At 40.9% G+C, this 17900-nt stretch overlaps 2 protein-coding genes across 5 annotated transcripts in view; both read left to right on the forward strand.

Annotated features, from left to right (window-relative positions):
* Rab39 (RAS oncogene family member Rab39) overlaps nt 1–17900 on the forward strand; it is a 552594-nt gene that overhangs the window by 53484 nt on the left and 481210 nt on the right. The gene's annotated exons all lie outside the window — the stretch shown is intronic.
* The window catches only part of Nle (notchless protein homolog 1), a 132352-nt gene that overhangs the window by 2526 nt on the left and 111926 nt on the right, over nt 1–17900 (forward strand). The window contains exons 1-3 of one of the 2 annotated variants that reach the window (XM_070090235.1): nt 349–474; nt 1106–1195; nt 1456–1588. In XM_070090235.1, the coding sequence (XP_069946336.1) occupies nt 1161–1195; nt 1456–1588 (168 nt within the window). In that variant the 5' untranslated portion in view covers nt 349–474; nt 1106–1160. Of the gene's footprint in view, nt 1–348; nt 475–1105; nt 1196–1455; nt 1589–17900 lie in introns of those variants that run through there. The other variant, XM_070090236.1, reaches the window with a different exon arrangement.

Below are 17900 nucleotides of genomic sequence, written 5' to 3' on the forward strand. Positions count from 1 at the left end.
GGTAACAAGTCCTTTTCCGGGGTTACTTCCCTTCTTCTTTTAATGCCACTAGGACCAGCCTGAAAATCACTGGACCTCTGTCGCACAACAAATCTGTCCATAGAGCTCTGTATCTCCCGTTCCTTTAAGACTTTCCTAAAATGGGCCATAACATTGTCATTGTACAGGTTGCCAACACTCCTTGCAGTAGCTGTGTCAGGGTGATTTTCATCCATAAAGGTTTGCTGTTCAACCCACTTTGCACACATTTCCTTAATCTTTTTTTCAATTCCATACTAATTCTCGCTCTTTTTACCACAGGGATGGCACTAGAAGCTTTCTTGGGGTCCATGGTGACTTATTTTGCAGTTACAAGCACTAAAAACACTGGGATAATGTGAAATGTACCGAATGCATGCGTAGATGCGACCGCACTGGCTGGCTTGTAAACACTGGTGCTGAGGCCACACCTGGGATGTGTCCCGGATGAATCACGTAAGGCGAGTTTTTTATCGTGAGGCGAGGCAAAATTTTTGTGTTCAAATGCTTTGTATGGCGGATTTAACGTAACTCGATGTGTTCGTGAGGCAGGGGTCCACTGTATAGTTATGCCAACACTCTTGTATGGGTGTGAGGGATGGGTTGTGAATGTTGCAACAAGGAGAAGGCTGGAGGCAGTGGAGATGTCATGCCTGAGGGCAATGTGTGGTGTGAATATAATGCAAAGAATCCGTAGTTTGGAGATTGGGAGGAGGTATGAGATTGCCAAAACTATTATCCATAGGGCTGAGGAGGGGTTATTGAGATGAGGGTTGTTGAGGTTGTTTGGACATGTAGAGAGGATAGAACGAAATAGAATGACTTCAAGAGTGTATAAATCTGTAGTGGAGGGAAGGCGGGGTAGGGGTCGGCCTGGGATAGGTTGGAGGAGAGGGTAAATGAGGTTTTGTGTGCGAGGGGCTTGAATTTCCAGCAAGCGTACATGAGCATGTTAGATAGGAGCGAATAGAGACAAATGGTTTGTAGGACTTGACGTGCTGTTGGAGTTTAAGCAAGGTAACATTTACAAAGGGATTCGGGGAAACCGTCAGTCTGGACAACAGCTTAATTTGTTTGTGCTTTTCAGGAAAGATAACAAACGAGATCATGAAGAGAGTGATTCATCTTCACCAGAGAAGTTCATGAGAATGGAAGACACTACACACGCCATTAACAAGTATAACAGTAAATTATTGTACTGTACTGTACATATATCATTTTAAATGCCTTAATTCATGGTTATATATAATGATTGATTATTCCATCAAGTACTGTATCATTAATGACAAACTGCTGCAGTGTTACTTTTTATCTCTTTAATAAAATATATGAGTTCTTGAGGATATTTTAGTGTATGTTACACTGATGGAAGTATCATACTTGAAAATTATTAAAATACTAAATCTTTAAAGTGTAATACTATACATTACTTTTCAGTAATGTGTGTAAAGTCAATACCCTTGCTCAGTTCCAATCTGAGACTGGTGAAACAGCTGGTCCTCCCATTGAGCTACCTCTGTCTCTGGCTCGTGATAAACTCCAACAAATTCTAAATACTCTACTTGAACAGGTATGTTTAACATGTTTTTGTGATTTATGATTATTTCTATGAAATGTAGAATATACTTCTAGGTATTTAAGAGTAATTTTAGATAAGCATATAACAAGTTGGAATTATTACTTTACTTGTAAATAAATAAAGCATAACTTTGCTATAATATGGTTATGGGAGATAAGAAATGCAGTGGAACCTCAGCTTACGAGTTCAATCTGTTCCATGACATAGCTCGTATCTTTATCTGCTCGTATGCTGAGTCAATTTTCCTCATTTAAATTAATTGAAATGCCATTAATCCGTTTTAGCGGAATTCCTGCTCTAATGAGGCAGGACAAAATGCTTTCAGCATAACGCTAATATCAACTCTTCGGCTTATTTATCTATCACAATTCATCTAATAATAATAATAATAATAATAATAATAATAATAATAATAATAATAATAAACAATATAAATAACACAGAAACTTGATATATACTCTAGAATGAGTAAAACATGTCATTACATATGTGACTATGTAGTGGTGGTGGCGGCGGAGGAGAGTTTGTTGTTTGGAGACAAGACAAAATGCTACTTCAATACGATGCTAATATAAACTCTACAGCTTATTTATCTATCATAATTGATCTATTATGATATAATAAACAATATAAATAACATAGAAACCTGATATATACTGTAGAATGAATAAAATATGTCATTATGTGACAAGTGGAGAGCCATTTCCACTCCTGCATTGTTGTGGTATTCACTGCCATCTAGTGATGGCTTTTCGAAGCTCACTTGTTGTTATAGTACGTATTATTATTATTATTATTATTATTATTATTATTATTATAGTTTTATTATATTATGTGTATGTATTATTATTATTATTATTATATTATTATTATTATTATTATTATTATTATTATTATTATTATTATTATACAGTGGAACCTCAAATATTGAACTTAATCCGTTCCAGGAGCTAGTTCTAAATTCGAAAAGTCTGAAAATCGAAGCAATATTTCCCATAAGAAATAATGGAAATACAATTAATTCGTTCCAGAAACCCAAAAATATTCACAAAAAGATATATTTTATAGAGATTAATTACAGTTTTACATACACACAATAAATATAGTGTTCAATTATGTATATAAATATAAAATAAAATTTTTACTTACCTTTATTGAATATTGGTGATGGCATCTGGAAGATAGGGAGGAGGAGAGAGGGAGTTGGGGTTAATGTTTGGAAGCAGAATCCCCCTCCATGAGGACTTCAGGTAAAACCCTCTCTGGAGTTACTTCCCTTCTCTGTCTTTTAATGCCACTAGGATCAGCTTGAGAGTCACTGGACCCCTGTCTCACAAAATAACTGTCCACAGTCCTCTGTTTCTGGCGCCTCTTTAACATTTCCCTTAAATGGGACATGGTTCTGTCACTGAACTGGTTCCAGGAGTTTTCTGTACCAGATCGGCATGCAACTTCCTTGCCTTTTCGCAAATAATCATCTCTGAAACACTATCACCTGCCATCTCTTTTTCCTTGATCCACACCAGCAACAACTTCTCAACCTCTTCAACTATCTGTGTCTTTTTTTGGTTAGCATATTAACACCTTTCACAACATCAGCTTCCTTCATTTGTTCTTTCTTTGCCAGGATAGAAGCGATGGTCGACTTTTTCCCATCCATCCTGGCAAGCTCAGCAAGTCTCGCACCACTCTCATACTTCTGTATTATTTCCTTCTTCACATCTATGGTGTTTCTCACTTTCTTTACCACAGGGTACCACTAGCACGTTTCTTTGGGCCCATGGTAGCTTATTTCACAGTCCCACAAGCACTAAACACAATGAAATAATTGTAAAATGTTTGAATGAGAGCGTAGGTTAGTATTCGCTCAAGCATCAACAAAGCCAGACTGGCTCACGGCGCGCGGGGGCTCCTGGGCTGGCGGACAGGTCGGGTACCCGGCAGTCTGAAAATAGGGGTGCGTTCGATAATAGGGACAAAGTTGGTTCGAAAAAAGGGTTCTATTTTTGAAATGTTCGATAAGTGATATGTACGAAATTTGAGGTTCCACTGTATTATTATTATTATACAGTGAAACCCCAAATTTAGTCCTTAATCTGTTACAGAAAGTCGATCTAAATCCGAAACGGACGAAAACCGAAGCAATATTTCCTATAAGAAATAATATAAATCCAATTAATCCGTTTCAGATACCCAGAAATATTAACAAAAAATAAATTTTATAGAGAGTAACTATAGTGTTTCAGCTCTTCTCTGTGGTTGTCCACCAACTCTTTCACATCCTGACCACTCGCATCCAACCCCATGGACTTCCCCAAAGTCACAATAGATTCCACAATAGGCATAGGGTTGTCAAGTTTACACTAACTTATATTAAGTTAGTAATAGAACTAGGCATTAAAACACAATAAAAAGTAAAATACATACACAGTATATTCATTACGTACCTTAAAATATTTGTAGTATTTATTCGTAGTCCCAGGCGGACTACATCCGCCTAAGCTATACCTACTGGTTACATACACTGAGGCCCACAGCCATATTATTACCATCGACATACCATGTTCACTGAGTTTAATCGTTTCTAACAACTACCTTTAGATGCCATCATAAACAAAGGGAGAACTAATGAACAATTCATGCCTAGAACTGTAAACAAAAGCGTTATGTAAAGTGTATTAAGAACGGTGACTGGGCCAGATGCAGATTCATACAGTTTTCTGTAATGCTGGACCAGAGAAAATGTAATGTTTTCCCTCCACCAACTCGCTCCTCTCTTTAAGATTTCCCTAATATGGGACATGGTTCTGTCACTGAACTTGTTGCAAAGATGGCTTGTTTCAGCTTGCTCAGGGTGGTACTTCTCCACAAACATTTGGACATCATTCCACTTGGCACAAATCTCTTAACTCTTTGAAGAAGGCACCTCATCCACTCCCTCTTCCTCCTCCTCTGAAGCAAGTTCCTGAGCTGTGGTCTGATACTGTTCCAGATGAAGCTCTTCCAGCTCTTCAGTGGTTAGCTCTTCCCTGTGATCCTCCACCAATTCTTCCACATCCTAGTCACTCACTCCAGCCTCAGGGTGTTCCCCAATGCCATAATATAGTCCACAACAGGCAGGGGGTCAGCTGGGACAGGGTCAGGGTCAGCCTCAAACCCTTCAAAATCCCTCTTTTGGACACAATCTGGCCACAGTTGTCTCTAAGCAGAGTTCAAAGCCCTGGAAGTCACTCCCTCCCAAGCCTTACCTATAAGGCTTATAGAGCTGTAGATACTGAAGTGATTCCTCCAGAACTCTCTTAGGGTCAACTTAGTGTCTGTGGTCACTTCAAAGCACTTTTCAAACACTGCTTTTGTGTAGAGTTTTTTGAAGCTAGAAATGACCTGCTGGTCCATGGGCTGGAGGAGAGGAGTGGTGTTAGGAGGCAAGAACTTCACTGTGATGAAACTGTAGTCCCTAGACAGTAGGTCTACCAGGTTTGGAGGATGAGCAGGAGGATTGTCCATTAACAGGAGGCACTTAAATGGCAAATTATTTTCTGGGAGGTATTTTCTCACACTGGGGCCAAACACTTCATAGACCCACTCTTTGAAAATTTGCCTTGTGACCCATGCCTTACTATTTGCTGTCCACAAGACACATAACTTGTTCTTATGACATTATTTTTCTTAAACACTTTGGGATTTTCTGAATGATGCACATGTAAAGGCTTTACTTTAAAATCAAAAGAGTTAGCCTGTCTTTCATAGGCTTGTGTCCTCGGAGGCCTTTTCCTCCTGAGTAATGTAGGTTCTCTTTGGCATTTTCTTCCAAAACAGGTCTGTTTCATCACAATTGAACACTTGTTGGGGTTTTAATTTTTCAGTGTCTACGTACCCCTTAAGCTCCTGTACAAACTTCTCAGTCACCCGTTTGTCTGAACTGGATGCCTCACCATGCCTTACAACATTGTGTATGCCACTACGCTTCTTAAATCTGTCAAACCAGCCTCTGCTGGCTTTAAATTCCCTATTAGCACTGGTTCCAGGAGTTTTCTGTACCAGATCATCATGCAGCTTCCTTGCTTTTTCACAAATAATCGTCTCTGAAACACTATCACCTGCCATCTCTTTATCCTTGATCCACACCAGCAACAACTTCTCAACCTGATCGGCTGTCTGTGGTCTATTTTTGGTTAGCATATCAACACCTTTCCCAACATCAGCTTCCTTGATTTGTTCTTTCTTTGCCAGGATAGAAGCAATGGTCAACTTGTTTTTCACATACATCCTTGCAAGCTCAACAAGTCTCACACCACTCTCATTTTTGTATTATTTCCTTCTTCACATCTATGGCGTTTCTCACTTTCTTTACCACAGGGGTACCACTAGCAAGCTTCTATGGGCCCATGGTAGCTTATTTCACAGTCGCACATGCACTAAACACAATGAATTAATAGTGACATGTTTGAATGAGAGCGCAGGTTAGTGTTCACTCAAGCATCAACAAAGCCAGACTGGCTCACAGTGCCTGCGCGGGGATGCGGACAGAGCAGGCTGGCGGACAGGTCCTGTACCCAGTGGTTCGAAAGAAGGGGTGAATTCGATAATCGGGGCAAAGTTGGTTTGAAAAAAGCGGCTGAAACTCAAAAAGTTTGATAAGCGATGCATGCGAAACTCGGGGTCCCACCGTATATTGTTTTGGATGTGTTCGTGATACAGAAAGAGAATTAAGTGGTTTTCATTTGTAGATGAATGGTTCACAGAACCGACACATTGATAAATTAGACACGTGTGCAACTCTTGGATATCTTTATTAAGGAAACGTTTCGCCACACAGTGGCTTCATCAGTCCATACACAGGAGAAGCTTGAAGAATAGGAGGAGAATGAGGTAATCAGTTCCTCAACCTTGAGTCGATGTGGTCAAGATTGATGGACTGACCACATCGACTCAAGTTTGAGGGACTGATTACCTCATTCTCCTCCTATTCTTCAAGCTTCTCCTGTGTATGGACTGATGAAGCCACTGTGTGGCGAAACGTTTCCTTAATAAAGATATCCAAGAGTTGCACATGTGTCCGGTTTTCATTTGGTTAGCTGATGATGGGGTGTGTTAGGAAGATGAGATGTTTTTTAATGATAGTTTTGTGGATAGGGGGGCATTGTGGCAGATGTTGCAGGTGTATGGTATAGGAGGTAGGTTACTGAAAACAGTGAAGAGTTTTTACGAGGATAGTGAGGCTCAAGTTAGAGTATGTAGGAAAGAGGGAAATTATTTCCCAGTAAAAGTAGGCCTTAGACAAGGATGTGTGATGTCACCGTGGTTGTTTAATATATTTATAGATGGGGTTGTAAGAGAAGTAAATGCGAGGGTCTTGGCAAGAGGCATGGAGTTAAAAGGTAAAGAGTCACACATAAAGTGGGAGTTGTCACAGTTGCTCTTTGCTGATGACACTGTGCTCTTGGAGATTCTGAAGAGAAGTTGCAGAGGTTGGTGGATATAATTTGATAGGGTATGCAAAAGAAGAAAATTAAAAGTGAATACAGGAAAGAGTAAGGTTATGAGGATAACAAAAAGATTAAGTGATGAAAGATTGGATATCAGATTGGAAGGAGAGAGTATGGAGGAGGTGAATGTATTCAGATATTTGGGAGTGGACGTGTCAGCGGATGGGTCTATGAAAGATGAGGTGAATCACAGAATTGATGAGGGGAAAAGGGTGAGTGGTGCACTTAGGAGTCTGTGGAGACAAAGAACTTTGTCCTTGGAGGCAAAGAGGGGAATGTATGAGAGTATAGTTTTACCAATGCTCTTATATGGGTGTGAAGCATGGGTGATGAATGTTGCAGCAAGGAGAAGGCTGGAGGCAGTGGAGATGTCATTTCTGAGGGCAATGTGTGGTGTGAATATAATGCAGAGAATTCGTAGTTTGGAAGTTAGGAGGAGGTGCGGGATTACCAAAACTGTTGTCCAGAGGGCTGAGGAAGGGTTGTTGAGGTGGTTCGGACATGTGGAGAGAATGGAGCGAAACAGAATAACTTCAAGAGTGTATCAGTCTGTAGTGGAAGGAAGGCGGGGTAGGGGTCAGCCTAGGAAAGGTTGGAGGGAGGGGGTAAAGGAGGTTTTGTGTGCGAGGGGCTTGGACTTCCAGCAGGCATGCGTGAGCGTGTTTGATAGGAGTGAATGGAGACAAATGGTTTTTAATACTTGACGTGCTGTTGGAGTGTGAGCAAAGTAACATTTATGAAGGGGTTCAGGGAAACCGGCAGGCCGGACTTGAGTCCTGGAGATGGGAAGTACAGTGCCTGCACTCTGAAGGAGGGGTGTTAATGTTGCAGTTTAAAAACTGTAGTGTAAAGCACCCTTCTGGCAAGACAGTGATGGAGTAAATGATGGTGAAAGTTTTTCTTTTACGGGCCACCCTGCCTTGGTGGGAATCGGCCGGTGTGATAATAAAAAAATAAATAATATTTCTGGCATTACTTAGGACAGTTCTGGCTTGTGATGCTGTGTAATAGAGGCAGTTACTTTTCATTAAATTTTGATTTGGAGTTAGATTATATAAATTTAGGTCTGGGTCTATGTGATCATCCAGCATTTGTGTTAAATGGTAATTATTTATATTATTTATAGTATGTTGGGTTACAATAATGATATCTGTAATAAGGGGATGTTTGGACAAGTGTGTAGTTAATGTATGTTGGTTAAGTAGAGTGTAGAAACTAATAAACATAATGAACTTAAGTATTTACAGCGTATTAAGCTATTAATGAACTATAGTATTAACTATGTATAAAACTAATAACTCAAAATTATAAGATAATGTAGCACCAGACTTAGACTTGTTATTACACTGAAGCTAACGTAAGTTGATTACAATGGTTACTAGAAAAATATGTGCACAGTTTTCGATTAAAGACTACATGGATTTTAGGAGTGATATGATAATAAGATGGTTAACAGCAGATATTAATAAATTGTAAATTGGAATATTTGGCAACAACATATTTTAAAAAAGTAAAGTAAAATAAAATTGTAATGATAGATACTAAGAGGATTATAAATGGTAAAATAGGGCAATGGTATGGTAAATTACAAATACAGTGGTCCCTCGTTGTTCGTAATTAATCCGTTCCTGGAGCCGTTGCTATAAACGAAATTTACGATTTACGAATCAATTTTCCCCATAAGAAATAATGTAAATACAATTAATCCGTTCCTGACACCCAGAAGTATTAAAACAAAAATTTTTTTAACATGAAATATGCATGTAGTACATAAACAATACAATGGGAAATGATGAATGAAACATTAACAGCATAACACTTACCTTTATTGGAGATTCTTCTTAGTGTATGGGAGACTGGAGGAGGAGAGAGAGTGGATTGTTTATAGTTTGGAAGGGGAATCCCCTTCCATCAACACCTCAGGTACCATTTGCTTTTCTGAGGTTGCTTCTCTTCTCTGTTTCTTAATGCCACTAGGACCACCTTGAGAGTCACTGGAGTCCTGTCTCACAAAATAACTGTGGAGAGAGCTCTGTTTCTGGCGTCTCTTTAACACTTCCCTAAAATGGCCCAAGACTTTGTCAGTGTACATGTTGCCAACCTGGCTTGCAACAACCTTGTTAGGGTGATGTATCTCCATAAAGCTTTCCATCTTACCCCACATAGTAAAAATCTCTTTAATTTCTGAAGAAGGCACCTTCTTCCATCTCTCTTCCTCCTCCTCTGCAGCAAGATTCTGAGCTGCGATGTGTTGCTCTTCCTGCTGAAGTTCTTGTAGCTCCTCAGTGGTGAGCTCTTCATTGTGGTCTTCCACCAATTCTTCCACATCCTCCAAACTCACATCCAACCCCATGAAACTCCCCAGTGCCACAATTGATTTTACAACAGACATAGGCTCATTAGGGTCAGTCCCAAATTCTTCAAAATCCCTCTTGTCGACACAATCTGGCCACAATTTTCTCCAGGCAGAGTTCAAAGTCCTGGTAGTCACTCCCTCCCAAGCCATACCTATAAGGGTTATGCAGTGGAGGATGCTGAAGTGTTCTCCAAAATTCCCTTAGGGTCAAGTGAGTGTCTGTGGTCACAGTCAAGCACCTGTGAAACATTGCTTTTGTGTAGAGTTTTTTAAAGTTTGCAATAACCTGCTGGTCCATGGGTTGAAGGAGAGGAGTGGTATTCGGGGGCAAGAACTTTACTGTGATGAACCCAAACTCCTCGAAAATTAGGTCATCCAAGTTTGGAGGATGAGCAGGTGCATTGTCCATTACTAGCAGGCACTTGAGACCCAATTTCTTTTCCAGGGGATACTCCTTCACACTAGGGCCAAACACTTCATTGAACCACTCGACGAAAATTTCCCTCGTGACCCATGCCTTACTATTAGATTTCCAAAACACACACAATTTAATCTTCATAACATTGTTTTTCCTGAACACTCTGGGATTTTCAGAATGGTACACTAGTAATGGCTTCACTTTGAAATCCCCACTAGCATTAGCACAGAACATTAGCGTCAGCCTGTCTTTCATAGGCTTGTGTCCTGGCATTGCCTTTTCCTCTTGTGTAATGAAGGTCCTCTTTGGCATTTTCTTCCAAAAGAGGTCTGTTTCGTCACAATTGAACACTTGTTCAGGTTTCAGTCCTTCAGCCTCTATGTACTCCTGGAATTCATGCACATATTTTTCAGCCGCCTTGTGGTGCGAACTGGCAGCCTCACCATGCCTTACCACACTGTGTATGCCAGTACGGTTCTTAAATCCCTCAAACCAGCCTTTGCTGGCCTTAAATTCACTCACTTCACCACTATTTGCAGGCAATTTCTTTACCAAATCTTCATGCAACTGCCTAGCCTTTTCACAAATAAACGAAGTCATAAGAGTATCTCCTGCTAATTGTTTCTCATTTATCCACACTAATAATAACTTCTCAACCTCTTCCAGTACTGGTGATCTCATTTTTGTCAGCATAGTTACTCCCTTTGCAACAACAGCATCCTTTATTTCATTTTTCTTGGCCACTATGGAACATAAGGTTGTGTAGGGTTTCTTATACATCCTGGACAGTTCGGCCACACTTGTACCACTTTCATATTGTTCAATGATGGTTTTCTTAAATTCAGTCGTATTTCTCACCTTCTTTACCACAGGCTTGGCACTAGGAGCTTTCTTTGGAGCCATGGTAGCTTATTTAGTACTTGCAAGCACTAAAATAAATGGAATATTATGAAATATTTCGCTGGAGCACGTGAGGGGACCTTCACTCACTGGTAAACAATGCCAGACTGGCTGCCGCCCTGGCTCACGCCGTGGGTACACGTCCCGGACGAACTACGACTCGCAAGTCAGCCTATGAAAAGCGAGTCCATGTTTATACGAAAATACCTCTATGATTGGCGAATTTTACGATTGCCGGGCACTACGAAAAGCGAGGGACCACTGTATATAAAAAAGGAAAAGTTATATTAAAGAGTAATAATAAAGAGATTTTATAGTGATTATAAACAATTAAGACTATGAGGTAGAGTGGTAATTGAATACAAAAGTGAAATACAAAAGTAACAAAAGAGTATTAGAATTTAACCCTTAAACGGTCTATACGTTCACTCGCACAGCGCCCCGAATATTTTGAAAAACAAAAAATCATTTTTTTATGGAAAAAAAGAGCACATTTTTTAAGTGTTTTAGAATAAAAAAAAAATTAGGGTCATTACTTACAGAGATATGAGGCCGAGAAGTTGGCACTGGATGCTCATGTGACGGCAACATGGAGTCCTGCAGCTTGCAGAAGTGTTGCCGATATACCTTTTTTTCTATTTTTCATATTATTTTATATAATTTTTATGTTCTGATAATTACAGTTTATAGTAGTTCTTGTCATTCCATAACCAATCTTTGTTCTGACACTAGTATTAGGTACTGAAATTGTACTCAAGTTGTCACAAACACATTGACAGGTGGACATTTACACCTGCCTTGGTCATTTACCATTGTCTTAGAATATATACAAAGTACATTTATTTATAGATCCCAGCAATGTTTTGGAGGAGGAGGAGGAGGAGGAGGAGAAAGAGGAGGAGGAGGAGAAAGAGGAGGAGGAGGAGGAGGAGGAAGAGGAGAAGGGGAAGGAGAAGGAGGAGGAGGAGGAGGAAGAGAAGGGGAAGGAGAAGGAGGAGGAGGAGAAAGAGGAGGAGGAGGAGAAAGAGGAGGAGGAGGAGAAAGAGGAGGAGGAGGAGAAAGAGGAGGAGGAGGAGAAAGAGGAGGAGGAGGAGAAAGAAGAGGAGGAGAAAGAGGAGGAGGAGAAAGAGGAGGAGGAGGAGGAGAAAGAGGAGGAGGAGAAAGAGGATTAGGAGAAAGAGGAGGAGGAGGAAGAGGAGGAGGAGAAAGAGGAGGAGCAAGAGGAGGAGAAAGAGGAGGAGGAGGAGGAGGAGAAAGAGGAGGAGGAGGAGGAGGAGGAGAAAGGAGGAGGAGGAGAAGGAGGAGGTGGAGGAGGAGAAGGAGGAGGAGGAGAAGGAGGAGGAGGAGAAAGAGGAGGAGGAGGAGGAGAAAGAGGAGGAGAAAGAGGAGGAGGAGAAAGAGAAGGAGGAGAAAGAGGAGGAGGGGAAAGAGGAGGAAGAGAAAGAGGAGGAGGAGAAAGAGGAGGAGGAGAAAGAGGAGGAGGAGAAAGAGGAGGAGGAGAAAGAGGAGGAGGAGAAAGAGGAGGAAGAGGAGGAGGAGGAAGAGGAGGAGGAGGAGGAGGGAGGAAGAGGAGGAAGGAGGAAGAGGAGGAAGGAGGAGGAGGGAGGAGGGAGGAGGAGGAGGGAGGAGGAGGAGGAAGGAAGGAGGAGGAGGAAGGAGGAGGAGGAGGAGGGAGGAGGAGGAAGGAGGAGGAGGAGGAAGGAGGAGGAATAATAATAATAATAATAATAATAATACGTAATAATAATAATAGTTAACCCTTTGAGGGTTGACAGGCCCTCTCCGAAACTCGTTCTCAGGGTCGGCCAAATTTAAAAAAAAAAATTATTTTCTCTTATGAAAAGATAGAGAATCTTTTCCCGATCATAAGGACAGCAAAAGTTTGAAATTTGATGGAAAACTTACGGAATTATGCTCTCGCAAAGTTAGCGGTCTCGGCGATGTTTACGCATCGGCGATTTTGCCCACTTTGAGCCCCATTTTCGGCCAATTCCACTGTACTAGTCGACAAAAAACACGAATATTTCCCTAGAACTCCATTTTTTCTATCGAATGGGTGCAAGAAACCACCCATTTATGAAATTCAACTATCCAGTACAGTGGTCAGAATTTAGCAATTTTGCCAATTTCACACAAATTTCAAAAGTTGCCAATTTCCGAATAGGGTCCAGAATAAACAAGAAAGACATTCCTGGCACTAAAATGGCATTTCCTCTGGTCATTAGTCACGTCTCAAGGCCCCTCTTATATTCTTTTGCTTTCCACTTTGAATTTTTATTCTCACAAAAAATATAAGATTTACTGTTATGCAGACTACTGCATTAGTGTAAAAAAATGGTATAAATATTATTGGTGCACTTGTGAAAGAATATTAGACTCACCAGTTGACGTGTATTGCACGCTTGGCACGATTTGTTTACTTTTGAAATTTGGTAAAAATCGAACATTTCTGCTACTTTGAGCTCAATTTCAAGGTACCTTTCATTGTAAAATCAGTCAAAATCATCTCAATTTCTGTAATATGTCTTCCATTCTATAAAATGAGACCAAGAAAACTAGAATACAACAATAAATACCATACAAAAATACAGTGCAAAGTCACTGTTTTATTCCAAAAAATGGTCAAAGTTTTTTTTTCTCATTATGCACTGTGTGCTGCAGGATTTTTTTTAGACTGTGCACACTGACCACATAGACCCATTCTTTCATATGAAGGCCTACCAGCTTTCTCCCACTAGATTTGAGGGCGCTAGAATTTAGGCGTACTAGTACGTCAAAAACCCTGCGTCGTAAGCCGTACTAGTACATCCAAAACCCTCAAAGGGTTAATAATGAGTTGCCTTGAAGCATGGAAAACAAAGTCCACCCGTGACATTGACATGATAAGAGGAGATAACATCTGATAAGAGCTGACGTTTGATGAGCATACATGAGGGCGGGGGAGGGTGCAGCAGATAAGAAAAAATTAGAGGTGACGTTTGATGAGCATTGCCTCACTTTGTTTTCGCTGGTACACAAACATTTCTGTCTGTCCATTTGTCTGTCTGTCAAGCTCCCTGTCTATCTATCTATCCGTGTAGCTCTCTGTCTCAGAGAGAGCAACAAGACTGCGTCATCACATTTACTCACATCTTCAAGCAGAGTAGAGCAGTTTGTCTGGATTTTTTTTTATTTTTTATTATTAACACACTGGCCTATTCCCACCAAGGCAGGGTGGCCCGAAAAAGAAAAACTTTCATCATCATTCACTCCATCACTGTCTTGCCAGAAAGGTGTTTTACACTACAGTTTTTAAACTGCAACATTAACACCCCTCCTTCAGAGTGCAGGCACTGTACTTCCCATCTCCAGGGCTCAAGTCCGGTCTGCCGGTTTCCCTGAATCCCTTCATAAACACGCTCACGCATGCCCGCTGGAAGTCCAAGCCCCTCGCACACAAAACCTCCTTTACCCCCTCCCTCCAACCTTTCCTAGGCTGACCCCTACCCCGCCTTCCTTCCACTACAGACTGATACACTCTTGAAGTCATTCTGTTCTGCTCCATTCTCTCTACATGTCCGAACCACCTCAACAACCCTTCCTCAGCCCTCTGGACAACAGTTTTGGCAATCCCGCACTTCCTCCTAACTTCCAAACTACGAATTCTCTGCATTATATTCACACCACACATTGCCCTCAGACATGACATCTCCACTACCTCCAGCCTTCTCCTCGCTGCAACATTCATCACCCATGCTTCACATCCATATAAGAGCATTGGTAAAATTATGCTCTCATACATTCCCCTATTTGCCTCCAAGGACAAAATTCTTTGTCTCCTCAGACTCCTAAGTGCACCGCTCACCCTTTTCCCCTCATCAATTCTATGATTCACCTCATCTTTCAGAGACCCATCCGCTGACACGTCCACTCCCAAATATCTGAATACATTCACCTCCTCCATACTCTCTCCCTCCAATCTGATATCCAATCTTTCATTACCTAATCTTTTTGTTATCCTCATAACCTTACTCTTTCCTGTATTCACTTCTAATTTTCTTCTTTTGCATACTCTACCAAATTCATCCACCAACCTCTGCAACTTCTCTTCAGAATCTCCCAAGAGCACAGTGTCATCAGCAAAGAGCAACTGTAACAACTCCCACTTTATGTGTGATTCTTTATCTTTTAAATCCACGCCTTTTGCCAAGACCCTCGCATTTACTTCTCTTACAACCCCATCTATAAATATATTAAACAACCACAGTGACATGACACATCCTTGTCTAAGGCCTACTTTTACTGGGAAATAATCTCCCTCTTTCCTACATACTCTAACTTGAGCCTCACTATCCTCGTAAAAACTCTTCACTGCTTTCAGTAACCTACCTCCTACACCATACACCTGCAACATCTGCCACATTGCCCCCCTATCCACCCTGTCATACGCCTTTTCTAAATCCATAAATGCCACAAAAACCTCTTTAGCCTTATCTAAATACTGTTCGCTTATATGTTTCACTGTAAACATCTGGTCCACACACCCCCTACCTTTCCTAAAGCCTCCTTGTTCATCTGCTATTCTATTCTCCGTCTTACTCTTAATTCTTTCAATAATAACTCAAACATACACTTTACCAGGTATACCCAACAGACTTATCCCCCTATAATTTTTGCACTCTCTTTTGTCCCCTTTGCCTTTATACAAAGGAACTATGCATGCTCTCTGCCAATCCCTAGGTACCTTACCCTCTTCCATACATTTATTAAATAATAGCACCAACCACTCCAAAACTATATCCCCACCTGCTTTTAATATTTCTATCTTTATCCCATCAATCACAGCTGCCTTACCCCCTTTCATTTTACCTACTGCCTCACGAACTTCCCCCACACTCACAACTGGCTCTTCCTCACTCCTACAAGATGTTATTCCTCCTTGCCCTATACATGAAATCACAGCTTCCCTATTTTCATCAACATTTAACAATTCCTCAAAATATTCCTTCCATCTTCCCAATACCTCTGACTCTCCATTTAATAACTCTCCTCTCCTATTTTTAACTGACAAATCCATTTGTTCTCTAGGCTTCCTTAACTTGTTAATCTCTCTCCAAAACTTTTTCTTATTTTCAACAAAATTTGTTGATAACATCTCACCCACTCTCTCATTTGCTCTCTTTTTACATTGCTTTACCACTCTCTTAACCTCTCTCTTTTTCTCCATATACTCTTCCCTCCTTGCATCACTTCTACTTTGTAAAAACTTCTCATATGCTAACTTTTTCTCCCTTACTGCTCTCTTTACATCATCATTCCACCAATCGCTCCTCTTCCCTCCTGCACCCACTTTCCTGTAACCACAAACTTCTGCTGAACACTCTAACACTACATTTTTAAACCTACCCCATACCTCTTCGACCCCATTGCCTAAGCTCTCATTAGCCCATCTATCCTCCAATAGCTGTTTATATCTTACCCTAACTGCCTCCTCTTTTAGTTTATAAACCTTCACCTCTCTCTTCCCTGATACTTTTATTCTCCTTGTATCCCATCTACCTTTTACTCTCAGTGTAGCTACAACTAAAAAGTGATCCGATATATCTGTGGTAATTTATACTACGTATACTTGTATTTATGTGTAACTGTGAGACAGAGATAGACAGAGACTGATTGAATAAGATAGTCAGAGACAGATAGACAAAGGCAGAGACAGAGACAGAGACAGATAGACAGAGATAGACATAGAGACAGATAGAGACGGACAGAGACAGAGGCAGATAGACAGAGACAGAGATAGACAGACAGAGAAAGACAGACAGAGATCGACAGGCCCTGAACTTGGGGTTAACATAATTTTCCTCTTAAAAGGGGATTGCTAATATGACTTTATATCAGTGAATCCTTGGTGTTTGCTGCACTGTTTGCTCTAGCTGGTGCTCAATTTAACTGGTGTTCCCACAAGGTACTAAGTGGTCCCAGATTTTTTAATGCTGCGCACACTGAGTGTTAAGACCTATTCTATGCTGACCAGGCATGTCAGGCCAATTGTGTCAAATTTGGAGGCAGGAAAATTAAAACGTCTATATATGTTTGGGGCGCTACGCGTAAGAACATATATATATATGTTTGGACTGTTTAGGGGTTAAGGAACAAATATTGTGGCATTATGTAACAGTTACAGAGTGGTTCATAACACTATTCGTGGATGGTGGGTATAAACAGCACCTTATTCTGAGTCAATTAAACCAGCTTCGCTAAGGAATTTTTTTAGTTTGTATTCCTTGGAGATGAAGTACCTCTTCCCAGTGGAATCTTTCCTAACTGCAATTTTACTGTCCCTCACAAAGAACTGATGAACTTTTTAGTTATGGTGTAATTTTCTTAGTCGATAAAGGAGGTTCTGCCTTGTTTTGGTAAGGTACTCATTAATATTCTTTCTTTCTTTCAACACACCGGCTGTATCCCACCGAGGCGGGGTGGCCCAAAAGGAAAAACGAAAGTTTCTCCTTTTGCATTTAGTAATATATACAGGAGAAGAGGTTACTAGCCCCTTGCTCCCGGCATTTTAGTCGCCTCTTACAACACGCATGGCTTACGGAGGAAGAATTCTGTTCCACTTCCCCATGGAGGTAAGAGGAAATAAACAAGAACAAGAACTAGAAAGAAAATAGAAGAAAACCCAAAGGGGTGTGTATATGCAGTGGACCCCCGCATACCGCACGCATCGCATACCGTACAATCCGCATACCGCTCGCTTTTTTCGCAAAAATTTTGCCTCGCATACCGCCCAAAAACCCGCTCACCGCCCTTCGTCCGAGACGCGTCCAATGTGCAGCCTGAGCCACGCTCACATGTTCCGCCGGTGGCATTGTTTACCAGCCAGCCTCTGCGGTAACATCCAAGCATACAATCGGAACATTTCGTATTAATACAGTGTTTTTGGTGATTTTTTCTGGAAAATAAGTGACCATGGGCCCCAAGAAAGCTTCTAGTGCCAACCCTACAGCAATAAGGGTGAGAATTACTATAGAGATGAAGAAAAAGATCATTGATAAGTATGAAAGTGGAGTGCGTGTCTCCGAGCTGGCCAGGTTGTATAATAAACCCCAATCAACCATCGCTACTATTGGTGGTACAGCTGCTGCTGTACCACCGTCA

This window comes from Cherax quadricarinatus, chromosome 31 (assembly GCF_038502225.1).
Source record: "Cherax quadricarinatus isolate ZL_2023a chromosome 31, ASM3850222v1, whole genome shotgun sequence".
NCBI classification, from domain to species: Eukaryota; Metazoa; Arthropoda; class Malacostraca; order Decapoda; family Parastacidae; genus Cherax; species Cherax quadricarinatus.